Consider the following 16180-nt stretch of genomic DNA (forward strand, 5'->3'; position numbering starts at 1 on the left):
CATGTATGAACAGTAAATGGTAGATGTTGGTGTCTGAGTCAGAGTTAAGTAAAAAGATATCAAACTCCTTTTTGGATCAAATTATTGCGTACCAACAGGAGCCTCAATACACCAGAATACAACACAACCACATCACATTATGCTTTTTGAATAATGGACCCAAGTCGTGCTCTTTTGAAAGCTGAAAAACTCTCTTGCTTTTACTCTATAGCTGTTTTAACTGGGGCTTTTACTCTTTTCACCTGCACTTTTTGCCTGCAGCTGAAAGCAACAAGCTGTTTTATGGACATTTTTCAAAGCCCTTCTGGGAAGAAATTATGGTAAAGCACAAGCTAAAGTAGAAGTAGACATGTTGGGGAAAAGTGGGTATATCAAACAGATAAATCACATAAACTCACAAAATAACTCCAAGAACACACATCACAAACTGATGACTCATGACAGTAAAAGATGGAAATATAAAAGGGTACAAGGTGAATAGAAAGCCCTCACAAATGTAGTGTGTGTGTGTGTGTGTGTGTGTGTGTGTGTGTGTGTGTGTGTGTGTGTAGGTTTTAGCCTAAGGGCCACAGAGGAAGATGTGTTCTCAGGGATGCAACCCTGATGATGACTGACAGCTCCCTGTGGGTGACTCAGAAGTTGTCACTGACTATTTATTTCTTTATTTTTCTCCTGTTGAGCAGCACAGATTATAAACAGTGGCCATAACAGATTGGACCAATTAAATTGATTAAATGATACTTGAATCCCATCTCAATCCAAGTGTTAAAACACTGGATTAACCATCATTATTTGCAACTCATCAAATATGCAGCTTGGTCCGTGTCCCAACACTTCAAACTGAGACACTCCATGTTAGGGTGACCATATTTTCGAACGTGCACACGCACATGCACGCGCTTATGCATGCACTATGGGGGACAATTATTTCAGTGCCCAGCACACCTGCTGAGCGCTCCTTTTAACACCATGGATGCCATGTCCATGGTGTTAAAAGGGACTCGGGACATCCAGCTTGAAACCGGGATGTCTGGTCAAAATACTCTACGTACCCCTCTAGCGTCAGTTTTTAAAATAAGGGTTACAGCAGTCTCCTGGGTGAAAGTCCTGTGTTTGACCCATCAGTCACCACAACCACTTCCTAATGTGGACTTGTCTTGCTCAGTAGGTCACTTTGAAACATCAAAACATTACACTAGAGGGGTACATATAGCGTCATAGTTTGAAGCACAGGGCCTCTGACAAAGCTGCCATATTTGATGCATTGGGAGTTAGAACACATTGTTATTTGACATTGAAAATGTGTTCTGTACTGTTGATTGTACATAACAGTCATATTTATGAATACACTTCAGGCCCATTTAACTTCAAGGCTCTCAAAATCATCACTAATGTAAAATGTGTCCTTGTGCAGCACCAAAAGGTTCAGGCAATTAATCTGAGAGTGAAAATGATTTCAACCCTACAACTCCAAACAAAGGCAAAGTCAGTTAAAAGTAGTCTCGTATGGTTAGACCTCTCTGTCTCATTTTGTGTCACTTTGTTTTAATGCTGTGCAGCGAACAGGAAATAATGTGAGGGAGGTTACTGTCAAATGGAGGAGAAGACTGCCTTTTCTTTAGCTAAACGCAGAAAAAAATGAGAGCAGGGAGTTATCGTGTGTGTGCGTTTGCTGATGTCTAATGGACTGAACTCACCTGGCTCTCAGAGAATGAATGGCCATAATGCAATGATGTGGGTAGCTAAATGAAAATTTTTAAGGTAATTATTACCTTAAACTCCCCCTCAGCAGGCTTTTTGAATTTTTTTGTATGAACAGAAGCAGTTGTCTCTTTATGTTTTCGTGAATGCAAGTGTGAGCTGAGGGGTGTGTGAGAAGCATTCACATCCGTGGATGATAATTTGGGCAAGTGTGATGGTTGAAAGGGTGTGAAGAACTGTGCGCTTAACACTGGGTCTGTCAAGCTGCCATTTTCTTGAACGGTAGTTAATCTCGAGGTTTCCACACTAAAGAGGGAGCAAAATCAAGAGACTGAGAGAGAGCGGAAGACAGAGAATTTGAAAATGAGGCAGTTCATCGCAAAAGAGGAAAGAGGGTTATAGAGAAAGCAATTAGGAGCTGAATGCACTGCAAAAAGCAAAAGCAACAAACAAAACCCTATGTAATTTCTGTTTCTCTTTTGATTTATGTTTTTTTGTGTATATTCCACAAAACTCCTGTCACAAAATCGTCAAATTCAGCCACACGTTTTACGATGGAAAACACTCAAGCCTGACATATTATCGCCTTAAATGCCTGGTCTGGCTAAAATGTTTGTTTTTATTTACATATCTGGCTGACATGGAGATACAATATTAATCATTTGGAGTCATGTTACTGTCCACCTGGTTAATGCAAAGTCCAATATTCACTCTCCTTTTAGCTCCTTTCAGCTCTTGAGCTGCAATGTTCCACTTTCTTCACCTGCTAGCCGTTAACCTTTTCTGTCTGCTGGTGCTGAGCAGGCGGCTCACTGTGGGTTTATCAGAATGTGTTTTGTTGAAAACAGCTGCCTGTTGTTGCTGGAAACAAGGTTGATGAGAGCACTGACACTAAACTGTACAGTAAATGTGACACTAAACCAAAACAATCAACTAAAAGAGGCTAAAACGATTTGAGTTGGTGATGATTCTCCCGTTCACATCGCACATAGTCGGTTGAGTCATCGTTAATATGAAAAGGTTGGTTCGTGGCGCTTCGCCCCGGAGTCTGTTAGTCGTTTTCTTGCTCATTCCTGTGGTGTTTACGTTGAGTGGTTGTCAGGTAGTAGCATAAGCCATAAGTAGATCATCCTCCCCGGGCCTGTTGTTTGGGCCACTCTGCTTTATGGATGCAGAGCAGACAGCTCGGATGAAAGAGTTTCTGTCAGGTCAGAAGATACAGATACCTTGTTGCCATAGCAACTGCTGCGGGCAAAAACAAAAAAGAGGGATACAAGAGAGAGAACAAATGATGAAACAGGTTGGTGAAAGATGACATTCAAATCCAACAATGACTGAGACTGGCGTCCAGAAAATACATTGTTTGGGGATTTTTAAACACATATTTCTGCTCTGCACGCGCAGCCATTAATCTGTCAGACTGTGGCGTGCTACATGACGCTCCCCTCAGCTTAGGACAGACATGTGACCTGAAAAAATGTAGCAGAGCAATTTGAAAAACAGCTAAACCACTGAGCTGAATGGTGCTACTTTGTTAGCTGCTGACAATGGTATGTTTCACAAGCATCTTGCATGCCAGTGTTTTCTTCTGCTGAAAGTGTTTGGAAACGATATTTGTAAAGACATGACAGCAGATATGAGTATTCACAGGGTGCAAACCTGGAGGCAGAAGTTATTGCAGCTTTGTCAGTAGGATGAGATCAATATTTCAAATATGCCTTCTTACCACATAAAAAGCAGCAACTATTATTATTAAATATATATTTAAATAAATACAAAAACTGCTAGTGCTGATCATGAGAATAGTGCTTGCTGTTACATTTTCATTTACTTCATTGCATAAAAACAAGCTATGATCCCGATGGATGTGCCTGCACATGCAGAATCTAGTAAACAAAAACATATTGTGTAACACAGAGCAAGAGAGAGCCAAAGTGAGAAACCCAGACTCTCTGTTGCATCACATGATTGTGTGATTTATCCATATTGAATTTCACCGAGGCTGAACAGTGGACAACGCAATGCGATCATTTAGTTTCCCCTCCACTCCTCCAGAGTCACCATCTGTCAAAATATCAATTTATTTCCCGCTCTCTAAAGAGTGCTGAGCACTAATTGGAAATAGCATGTACCGTATTCTCTCCTCTGCACACATGGAGAGCGAAGCTATCAGTCAGTCTGAGATGTGAACATGATGCAATCACTCCCTCATGCCCATCTGGAGAATAATTAATTTTTTATCTGACAGAGGGAAGTAAAACAGATGAAGATTATGTGTGCTCGTGTGTGTTGCGTTGAACTTAGAGACACTCGAACATCAACATTATCTGTATTAGGGGTGTACAACAGCAGCCCAGGTTCGATTCCAGCCTTGGCTCTTTACTGCCTGTCATCCCCTTCCTCCCTCCCTCTCTCTCTCTCTATCTCTATCTCTCTCTCTCTCTCTCTCGCTGCAGCTGTCACTATCCAATAAAGGCAAAAATGATAATCTTAAAAAACATTATCTGTATTAAACAAAGACAACACAGGAGATTTTGTACAGAAGAAACATCTTATGAAGTGCAGCACGTAATGAATTGAAGCAGAAATGGTTTCAGACTGAAAGTAACATGAACACTAAACTTACAATGATATTAGCATTTTTATAGTAAATTGAAAAACGTAATTGTTCTGATTTGTTCTGGTTAGATGAGAAGCTGGTTGTGATTTAGGAAGGGATCTTTTTATTTGTGGCAGGTTGTATTTATAAAGTTTGGCATAGGAGACAATGATCTTTGTTTGCAATGTCATTTATGCAAGTGTTAAGTGTTTCAGCACTGCGTCAGTTTATTTGGTGTGTAAAATAAAAGACAAAAAGTACAGTAACTAACAGAATGTCATGGGGACACACAACATGTAGTTAATCATGCTAAAGAAACATCACTAATGGAGGCTGATAAGATGTGAATTAGTTCAAGGTAGCCCCACAGATACCAGCCTCGATCTGTCAAATAAAAGAACCTAATCAATTGTGCCGATGACTGTGGTTCAATCTGCATTCATCAGAAGATGATTAGTAACCCTGAAAGGGTTCATTTTGATTTGTCTCTTTTTATTCAAGGGCTGCCACCTCTTTCTTTCTTTCTCTCACTTCCACTGCTTTGATGCAACATGGTTACAGCTGAAATATTTTTAGACGCAGCAGCAAGGCCCCAACCGTGGCTACAGCCTTTATAAGAATAGAGACGAATAGACACCCAGCTAGCTATGCTGAACACATCCATGTTTCGGTCACAAATAAAATATGCTATGTCCTTTCCTCGTGGACAGAATTGAATTGACCAATTCTCTGTCAGGAATTTACTATGAATGAAAGAATAAAGCGCATGAGGGCTAATAACTAATAACTTCCATGACGCCGCCACCGTTCATTTCATAATCATATATTCATGGCAAAATATGAGTATAGTCTGTAAATCAGCTGGGTGTGTCTCCCACTGGAGGTCAGCTAATCTGTCTTCCACTGCGAGGCTCACTCCAGAGGTGGAAGTAGGCAGGAAGCACACACACATAAACACACACATCCCGCAGATACCCAGCCTATCCTCATCACCATGTGTGCGTCCACAGGGAGGGGAAGTAGGGCGACGCGCTACAGACTCCCTGCCACCCACACCTGCCTCCGCTTCAGGCTGCAGACACACACACACACACACACACACACAGTGGGGAGTATCTACTTTCATATAAAATGCCGCATTGGTTTGCTTAGTTTTTCCATCTGAGCTACTGTATTGTATGCAGTTTATTTGCCAAGAAGATTGCAAATGAGAACAGTTCAGAGAAAATTTCAAAGAAATTTCAAGGACATTTCAATGGGCTTTACAGTCCATTCATGTCAGGTTCAATGTTCACAAACAGCAGAGATACACAGCAGTTTCAACAGCACTGGACTGGAATGAATTCTACACATTATTATACTCTCCATTTTATCAGCAGAGCCATTATAACACCATCTCAAGGCTAGACAAAGGCTTTGGTTGGCTTTGAGGAAACCTGAATATCAGCACTGTATCATATGTGGAATAAGTGCTTGTACTCTCTATTTCCTTTTTGTCCTACTATACTTAAAAGTAAATGATCTAATGAAATATGATATTAGATTGAAATGCCCATATTTAAAGTGGATCAAATTCACTCGGCCTCCTCCATACAACATTAAAATGCTGCTTACGCTTTAATGCATCAGTATCAAATATATTCTCGGCATGTTTTTGCTCTCAGCTACTTTGTCAAGATGTTTACAGAAAGTGAAATATTCAAATGCAAGGCTCCGTGATTTTGTGACTGCACCTTTCCATCAAAAGGAAATATTTCACTTGTCTTGTGCATCATTTTATACTAATTTCCCTGAAATTCAGCCTGGCGTATTTGGTATCTTTGGAAACTTTGCGATCTCCTCCAGCATTTTAGAATAAAGTTCTGAGGGTTAGGCTTAAGAATGCAGGACTTGTATTTGGGTATTTTTCCAACTTACATCTACTTAAGTAAACAATCTGAATACTTCTTCCACCACTGATAAAAGTGAAAGCTTCACTCTATGAGGACGTGTTTGTGCTATGAATTTGAGGCACTTGGTAACGTCTGTATAGGTGAGGTTCTGCAAAGGACTGTTGTTCCCTATTTGCACTGCTTCCTGTCTTTCACCTTAACATCATTAATGTACTTATTTCCAAATCATTTGGATCATTTCCTCATTTTGTGCCTCCCTTTGTGAAATGTGTCTTCCAATCTTTGGAAAGTTTCCAGCCTGTTTTGGATTCAAATATGGACTCTCCTACCAGCCAATGTAATGATTCAAAGGCCATCAGTTTCCACAGAGAATATTTAACATATGACACTTCGTGGGCCCTTCCATCTAATGTGGTTTACAGTAGCAGGAGTGCATACATCTTGAGTATGGGAGGCCCCAGTGGGACCTGAAGCTCATATCCTGACAGTGCTAGTGCTGATATATGCTCTACCAAGCTACACAGAAAATGAAATCCCTAACCTTGGCAGCTTTAGTGCTAGGCTCTACTCATTGAGCTCCATGGGAAATTGAGTTTCTAACCCTGGCAGTAGCAGCACTTATAGCTCTACCCAAAGGACTGCAAAACTGCAGAATTTCAAAGGATAGATCACACTGTACTTTTCTTGTGGCTCTGTGGAGGTCAATGGGGTCACCAAGACTCAAAATACAAATGCCCTATTTGTTGTTGTTGTTGTTGTTGTTGTTGTTAAGCATTCGAAATAAAATGTCCACTGAGTGTCAAATGAAGATAAACTAGGCTGGCAGGTACAAAACACAGCAACATTTTGCAAATGTTGATTTGAGAATTCATTGAATAGTTTTATACACTGTTTGAAAGCGTTTTTGTATTGAAAGTTTAATCTCTTTCTTTGGAGCATTACAATAAATATATATTTTTGAAGAAATCCATAACAATGAAGTTGCAACTAGATCTAATATTTTAAGTTTAGTTGGTTTGCTTTGTGAAGTGTTGCATTTTTCACTTTGTTTAACTGTTTTGAGCAATGTCATGATTGAATGCATTTTTTGCATTTCACCATCCAATCTCGTCCAAGGTCCTGTTATAAATACACAGCACTGTAGACTGTCTTTGAGGATTACAGTCAAACTGTATGGTTGACAAATATTTGTCAAAACCTGAATGCAAATTTTTCCCGAAGCTTTCATGTGAGAGTCGCAGTTATCTTGTTCATCTTCTCCCGTCCAACATCGCAGGTGTTTTTGAAGGGAGAAATTGAGAAGGCAGTGGAAAGAGGTCTCTGGGTCATTGGTAAAGTGAAAAATGATCCGCTTACATCCGTGCTAACATTGCCTGAAAAGATTGGGGGCAGATTGGACAGAGCTTTTCGCATTAGAAAGACCAGCTCACCTACTCTAAGATGTAGGGCAGGGCCACTCAGGAGATAAAGTCACTGTCAGTGTGGTAAAAGCCAGCGGTGATACCACAGACAGCACTTCAGCACTTCCTCTAGATTATTTTCTCTCTAACAGTCAGTGAGAGAGATATTTCATTCCTATACAGCCCATGGAAGCATCTGTGATCCAGGTCACTGGAGCAATGATCGGACTCTAGCTGCACTTTAATTAAACTATTTGTTTGTTTGTTTTATTCAGTAAAGTCAGGTGAAAATAAAATATAAAATGAACAGCGGAATAAAACAAATTCTAACCTGAAAGGTCTTCGTTTTTGCATTAAAGGAAATGCACCACATTGCACTAAAGTCACAATTTTAGATGTTTCTTAGAAACAGTAGAAATTGCCACAAAACTGTAATTGTGGCTTCAGTGTCAAAACACGAGCCGTTTATGGAACCAAAATGGCCTCCGACCTCTTGTTTCCTTAATATGTTTTACACAGCAGAATGCACACAAGCCCCCACATTTATGCTGTTGAGGCATCGGCGGTACACAGGCCAGTGTTTTGTTTGTTCTTTTTATTTTATCTGTTTGTGTTTGTGTTTGTGTGTGTGTGTGTGCACTCTTGTACTTCTATCTTTGTGAGGACCAACTTGAGTTTCAGGCTTTGAGAGTGGGAGACGACTACTAGAGTAACACACCCGAATCCCCGACCCAGCTGTCAGCAGTCTTGTTGCATTGTGGGTAATGTGGGCGCCAGGTTTTGATAAGAGAGAAGAAGGTTTGGAATAAAAAAGAAGCAGAGATTTGTTTTTGTGATGTGAGTCCGAGGTACAATGCTAAATAAGTGCGGTGCTCTTTAAAGAACTGTATTTCTCTATGTTCTCTGCTGTATTTCTAACGTTAAATGGTTAAAGTTAACACATGATAACAAACTTTTCTTTTTAGTGAGTTTATCACTTAAAACCTCAGCGAATGTGATTCAACAGGACTATGTGGGTGCGGTTTGATCAGATTTGACTGACAGTGACCTGACAACATGAGCCAACAAACCCACAACTGTGTCCCATGTTGCCAATCCTTGATTTGTGCATGGGAGTGGGTGACATCAACTTTCTGAAATCCCTCATGGGAAATAACTCCATCGCTCGTAGTGAGAAGCTGATTGAGAAATAAGGGCCCTTAAGGTTAAGATTAGGTTTGGGTTAAGATAAGGGTTAAGGAATGCATTGTCATCACTGAGGGTCCTCACAAATGCAGTAGAGCAAGCGTACGTCAGTGTGTGTGTGTGTGTGTGTGTGTGTGTGTGTGTGTGTGTGTGTCATTTCTTGTAACATTACTAACATGTGCCTTCTGACTTCATGTGACAACAGATAAAATACTGATACAGCAGCTTACATGAAAGAACAGCAAGTCAGTAATGAACTGGCTATACACTGTGACACAATGCTAACGCACACTGTTCTTAATAATAACTTCATTTTCTCTCCCTCTCTCTGTCTCTCTCCCTTTCCCCCTCCCTCCCTCCCCCTTCTCTTCCCTGCTGCGTGAAACAACAGATCACTTGGGCATCGAGTTTATGGGTAAGGAAGCTTTTCTTGTCTTTGCATGAGTCACGACTGTAAACATAACAGGGCTTCATATTGGATCAACATTGCGCTGTGTGATTTCTTACATACAGTACGTGCATCGTTCATGACACCCATGGCACCCGTGCACATGCCTAATCATGAATGGCGTCATTATATCATTCGCCATGGAAACAACAATGCTGTGGGGAAGACAAATGGCGTCTATATGAATGTACATTCACATATTCACAACCACCAACTGTGCACATGCTTCTTTGAAATAACATCCACCGTCTGTATCTGTACACATATGTATTTACTTTCTGCACCATCTTTACCTTTATTCTTCCTTTCTCTTTCGTGCTCTCCCTCTCTATCTTTCTCTCACAATTGCTTATGAAGTGTCCCTTCAGAATACCAATGTGCTGCAGTATCCTTGGAAACAGTGAGAACAGAGAGGAAGGCAGGGTACAGTGAGGGAGTTTTTATGATGTTGGCACTGTTACCAAATGCTCTCCTCATTAGTACGTGTGTTTGTGTGTGTGTGTGTGTGTGTGTGTGTGTGTGTGTGTGTGTGTGTGTGTATGTGTGCACATGCATGGAATATGTTCAACAGTGTGTTTCAGAAGTCCTAAGTTTTTACTTGTGTGAGTTAGATGAGATTATTCCAATAGTTGTGTGTTTCCCATGCACATGCCTGCGAGGCTGTGCAGGGTGGATGCCAGCGGCGCCTCCTCGCCGTTGCCAAGCTCCCCTCTCCTGTTCTTGGCTCTCCTCGCAGGCTCTGTGTCAGGTATCACAGCTGAGGAGCGCTAGTTAACGACATGGAAGCTTGTCGTTAACCAGAGCCCCTCACTCTCTCTGTTGGTATAATTTGGGCCCTTTCCACATGGGCGGGTTGGAAAAGCAATGGATCATCTGGGAAAATGGCCTCCCCCTGGTTTAACATTCCTACTTCTACATTCTCAAAGTAAAATTTCACAGGATAGCAGTGCCATGCTTCTTTTTCTGCTGCATAACAGCTGCATTTGCAGTGAAATGAACAAAAGCTTTTTTCAGGAAACTTGCTGAGACTATGCAAACTTGGCAGTGACAGATGATCTTTTCCACAGAGCTATCTTGCAGGTTTTCCCATTTATATTCAGTGAGAGGTTTTATGCCTCGGCAACATTGTTCAGGCTGCCACATTTTCTTTGCCTAGCTAATGTCTCTAGTCCTGCCAATGTCTTCCCCAGCATTGTGTTAAGCAGTGTACGGATAGATAAGCACCTCCCACACTCAGCTCTGGTGTGTCAGAGTCTGTGGCTTTGGAAGCTGTTTCTCCTGAGAAAAAGAATATAAGGCTTACATACCAATCCACTGAAAGTCGGCTGTTCCAGATATTTGTTATTAATACAATAACAAAGTAAATACATTTTGTACAAAGAGGGTTACAGATCAATAAAGTGTTGTTGTTTTTTTATCGTCCTTGTTCCTTGCCATAACAGTTTATAGCAACTGATGCCATGGCATTATTTGGAAGGACCCTTGTCATCCACATATTGATATTATTTCAGTCAGAGACACTGAGGAACTGACCATGCATAGCAAATGGTTTTACAGTTAGATTTGGCAGAAAAGGCACTGCTTCCTGAGATAGCTCAAATAATGAGAGCTGCAACAAGGATTCTGCTGGGAGAACTAATCCCCCTTTAATAAACACATGCATGAACATTAAATCATAGTAAAGTCAAGAAAACCAAAAGCTCAGTACTTGAAAGAGGTTGGGGTGGTGGTGGGAGCTGCAGCAGCAAATGGCATTAGCATATCAGCAGAGTAGTCAATAGTAAAGTCCACTGTCTGCGCCTTTATGAATACTAGTCAGCTGGTCGCCAATCCACTGAAAAATGAGCCACTGGTGGTGAAGCATGAATAAAGCTGTTATTACAGCTGATGCAAGCGCGGCTTCGGTGTTCTGCCTGAATGAATGCAGGACTACATATCTTTTGTAAACTGAGATTTTAAAGGATAACTCTGTTTTGAGAATTTGATTCTTATTTTGATCGTCAACCATTATGCTACTTTCTCCTCTTGAATGGGAGCACTGGTACTGTATAGTTTCCCCCCTGGGAATCAATAAAGTATTTCTGATTCTGATTCTGATTCTGATTCCTGTTGGCGATAATAATGTTAATTGCTGGGATCTGGGAACAGGGCAACAGGGCTTAAAGGAAGTCAGATGGGGCAAGAAACATGAGGACAGGTTAGCAACACCAGGCAAGGCAAACTTATTTTGAAAAGACGAAGGTAAAATTATTATCCAGACTCTATGTTGCAAGCACCAATCACAGTTAACAGACAGACTTCACACTCAGTGACCATTTTATTAGGTACACCTGTACAATCTAAGGCAATCCTGCCATAACACCTATCTTTACAAAGCTGTTAATGTGCATCATCAGAAATGTGTAAATTCAATTATATGTTTATCATTGAGGTCGTAGTTAAAGGTGGTGTTGTACTGGACTACATTATATTGAGAGGCAGAATATTATCAACACCTGTGAATATAATGCAGTCCACTACAACACCATCACTAACTATGGCCTCAATGCTAAAACATATATCGTACCAGACACTTGATGGCAGAACAGGTGTACCCAATACTGAGTGTAGATGCTAAGACATGCTGTATATGCATACTCTATATTGATATTGGGTTTGAACAAAATACTCTATCAGGGATTAGTATAATTCCATGGTATTTATTTTCCACAGACAACCCGTGGCCCTATATGCATGATTTATAGAGAATGAATCACCCCCTTCAACAGAGTCAGTATCTGAGGTTAAAATTAGAAAAGTGTCTGAAGGTTGAGATCTCTCCACCCAGGACGTCGCCCACCCAAGGCTTAATGAAACAGAGAATATAGTCAAGAATTCTGGCATCCTGGCTTCCTCTTCATACATTTTTTTATACTGCAAGGCAAAAAGGGGAGAAAATTTTCTCTATACAGTCAGTCACTCATGTAGGCATCAATATTTCCTTTCCATCAGAGATCACTGAGCTCTGACTGGAAGATGTTCCACCTGGTTGTAAATCAATGTTAGAGCAAAGTGTTGCATGCAGCTATTTTTGGCGTGAGATGGATTTTAAGTCATGTTGATTTTCAATTTCCATCCAGAGGGTTTAAGGTGTGTTTGTGCTGGAAGGAGGCGGTTTGGCAAACTGGAGCGAGCGAAGATGACTGGAGCTAGTTGGACGCATTTGTATTTGTGTTTTACATATATCTTAACAGCAGTGATAGGAGCTAGTGACGTTCACGTCATTCAGTTGTCTTTTGCATGTGGAGGCGAGGTAGGAAAAGTTTTCATTTCACTCTTCTCGACTTTGACAACTTAGAAATTGAAATGCTTCGTGACTACAAAATATTAGGCCTGTGCTGCTCAATGTCAAAGAAGAGAAAGAAGATGAGTAACAGGAGAGAAGAAAGACAGACAGACGTAACGCAGAGTGGGAAGCGGCAATCACTCTGGTGTCTTCCCAGAGATCGCTTTTCAATCAAACAGCATCACGATTTCTGTTATTTTATTGTCTGTGAATGAGTTTTGAATTCCTGGAGGTATAGCTTTGTTCTTTTTAAATAAACTGGTACTGCTGCTGCCAGAAATAGAAAATGCAGTACGTTCTGTGCACACAGGTGTAGAATAACAGATGTTTGATAGTAGAGTTACTTTTCCAGGTCTATAGATATTGTACACCAATTTTAGTGAATTTCTAACAAACATGTTTTTGATCAAATCAGAGTGATGAAGGTCTGAGTATAAAAATATTCTTGGTCCTTCATTTCTGTAAAGGTAGCTTTGTTAAGATTTTGAATTGTCCCAGTCCAGTGGCCACAACAGCAAAGGCTTGATACCCCCCTAGTGTTTCAGCCTACACCACAGAACAGCCAACAGCTTCACTTCAGATTGTCTCAGATGACCAGAAACCTGGAGGAGATTCAAGGGGTTAAAAGGTCTGAGGCACAAGATGTGTCATACAAAAATAATATGTTTTAAATTCTGTTCAATCCCACACTGGAAGCTAGTAAAGATAAGTCAGCACAGGGGTGATGTTGTCTTTCTTTTCGGTGCCAGTGAGAAGCCGAGCAGCAGCACTGTGAGTGCTGACTAATACCAACAAGTTACAGAGGTCTCAGAAGGAAGTGAAGGTGAGGATAACCTCTTCCAGACCGTGGAGCGAGAGAGAATATGTAAGAAGAGGAAAAGAAAGAAAGATACTGTAGAAGGAAAGAGAGAAAATTACTCACTGAAACAATAGCCCAAGTCACCTCAATATATTCCGTATGTAGATGGGCGAATAAAGCCATCTAAGTACTAGAAGAAAGGACCGTGAGAGCATGCTTACTCTACCACAGCAGACCAGCATAAATAAAGGTTTTATCCCCCATCAGCAGTCTGCGTGGCACATAAGAAGTCTAATGCTCACTGGAGAATGCCATCCCTCTCTGTCTGTGGCCTCTGATCTCTCCCTGCGCTTGTTATGTCATTCCTCTCATTCAGCCATTCCTGTCACTCTCAGCTTGGAACAGACAGGGACATGTGATATACAGAGCGGAGCTGGTATCGGACCCTTAAGTCCACATTGAAGTCCACGCTGGTTAACCCCAAGCCCGGTCTGGGCATCAAACCCAGTGTGGCACAGTTTTGTCTATAATGTCACACTCAGGAGATACAGGCCTCTTGTTTGAGGGTGGTAAACAGTAACTGCTGACAATGTGCAATTTACCAGAAGTGCCCATGACAGCCTCATCCAGCCATCCTTACACTTCCAGTTTACCATATAAGAAAAACTCATCTAAAACTCACTGCTGACTAACTACAGTATAAGTGCAGGCACTTGACACAATAGAGGAAAAAATATGAAGCTTGCTAAAATCAATATTAGTGTCCGACAAACATGATGAGATACTGAATAATTTAGAATAACATGATTCAATAAATGATAAGAAATAAGACAGTAGGTCTCCATAATGTGGCTGTAAATTATAACAACCAGATATTTTCTGTTTCCCTGTAGAAAAATCTATGAATATGACATCAGGCCTGAAACTGATTATTATTTTGATGTTTCTCATTTGCTGCTGAACCCAAATGACAAAGGCTGCAGGTTACTAATTACGAATGTGTCATGAAAGCTTCCTGTATTTTAGCATCATGTGCTGCCTTTACAATACAACACACTTAAACATACTGATTGCTGGATAATTGATGAATTCCACGCGTCGTCATCAGTCGTGGAAATGTTAGTACTTTATTATTAATACTTGAGGAATGAAACGTCACAACGACCCCATCTGAACTTGTAAGAGAGACATTTTAAAGATAACATCTGACTCAGTGTTTTTCTGGGGATTTTATTTTCAAGCAGCAGTGAGCTGTGCTTCGGGTTGATGATACTTGATCTGACTGGAGGCTGCAGATCTTAACAGAACTTGAAACTGTATTGATCTGAAATAACATTATGCTTAGCTGTGATTAAGGATCTAACTTAGCTTATATGCTACTATGAATATTTGTGTAACAGTCAGCCAAAACTGACCTCTGAAGTCCTTCACCATCATTCATCTGAATTCTGCCACTATGTCAACATTGAACCAATTCCAATGCGCTGCCACTAAACATTAAACTTTACTGCCCTCAAACGAGAGGCCGCATTTGAATTCATAATTGTACAAATGCAACACAATTTAATAAACCATAACCTAATATCTGCAACAGACTTTGACGGTGTCAGTGCCTGCCAGCAGTCTGACTCGTCCATATGTCCAAAACATTCGATAAAAATCCTTGAATGACTCACAAACCTGGCACTGCCTGTGATTTAAATAAGACATCACATATCCTAATGCTGCCTAGATGTAAGCAGAAAAATCTTTCTTTTTTTTTGATGATGATGATGATTTTGAAACCCAGTCAAGAATAAGGGAACAATGACAGAATGTGAGCCCTAACATGAGGGTCGAGATCACAAACTCTGATACAGAAAAATCTGATAATGATGGAAACCAATGTGCTGGAGCACTGCCAGGTGCATGTTTGTGTCCTCTGTTTCTGTTTATATGTCATGAGCCCCATCATGCAGACTTAAGCCCTCTCACCAGGGCTCAGAGTCAGCGTGCCTGAGAGACACGCTGTCAAAATGCCACCTCAGCCTGTCGCCAGACTTTAGTCACCTCTGTTTATGTCTGTGTGTGAGTATCTGTGTCTGTGCTGTCACCAACTATTTGACTGTACTGTAATTGTTTGCAAGAGTTTGTTTGTATTCTTTTGCGATGACAGAGAGCTGGAGATTCCTGTATTTATAGCATATGACAATACAACATCCTTCTAAAGAAAAAGTGGGAAAGTGGTGTCAGACAGGCAGAAAGTTTCATTTGGCCAGGTTTTGAGATATCTGTCTCAGAGAGCTCTACTGCCGTCCCAATACACTCACTGTCAATCTTCAGTAGAAAATAGTTCCTCAGAAAATAGCAACTGGAGAGGATCTCGATATTGTTTTTCAGTTATTTGAGCAAAAACATTTCCATTCACTTCCACTGAATTGAAGTGGTGGCAGATATCAGGAGACAGATATTTTAACTGAGCAAAGAAAACCAGAAATCTGTAATAAGAACCTTCTTTACTTGAAATGTGGTTGAGCTGACCCTTTAATAGTTTGACTTATGGATGACTGTAGCTCTGTTGTCAGAAAGAGAGATTTCTTTGCTTCCTTCTTATCAGTGATATACGGACTGGAGATACTCAAGGATAGGCCTGATGTGTTGTATCAACACTTAGCAAGTACTATATATATATATATATATATATATGTGTGTGTTTGGGTATTATATCAAGCAATACAAGTCACAAATAGCACACTAAACTAGAGGCTTAAAGCTTTAATCTTTATTGTATATAAGGCAAGCGTATTTCACCACTTACTCCATCACTTATTGATTTCTCTCTTTCCTGCTAC

General features: G+C 40.6%; 1 protein-coding gene across 1 annotated transcript in view; it reads left to right on the top strand.

Moving 5' to 3' along the window:
* The window catches only part of LOC139294518 (pro-neuregulin-3, membrane-bound isoform), a 293581-nt gene that overhangs the window by 253279 nt on the left and 24122 nt on the right, over positions 1-16180 (top strand). Inside the window, exon 5 of the mRNA XM_070916428.1 lies at positions 9169-9192. Within this exon, the coding sequence (XP_070772529.1) occupies positions 9169-9192 (24 nt within the window). The remainder of the gene's footprint in view (positions 1-9168; positions 9193-16180) is intronic.

The sequence above is a fragment of the Enoplosus armatus genome, chromosome 12 (assembly GCF_043641665.1).
Source record: "Enoplosus armatus isolate fEnoArm2 chromosome 12, fEnoArm2.hap1, whole genome shotgun sequence".
NCBI classification, from domain to species: Eukaryota; Metazoa; Chordata; class Actinopteri; order Centrarchiformes; family Enoplosidae; genus Enoplosus; species Enoplosus armatus.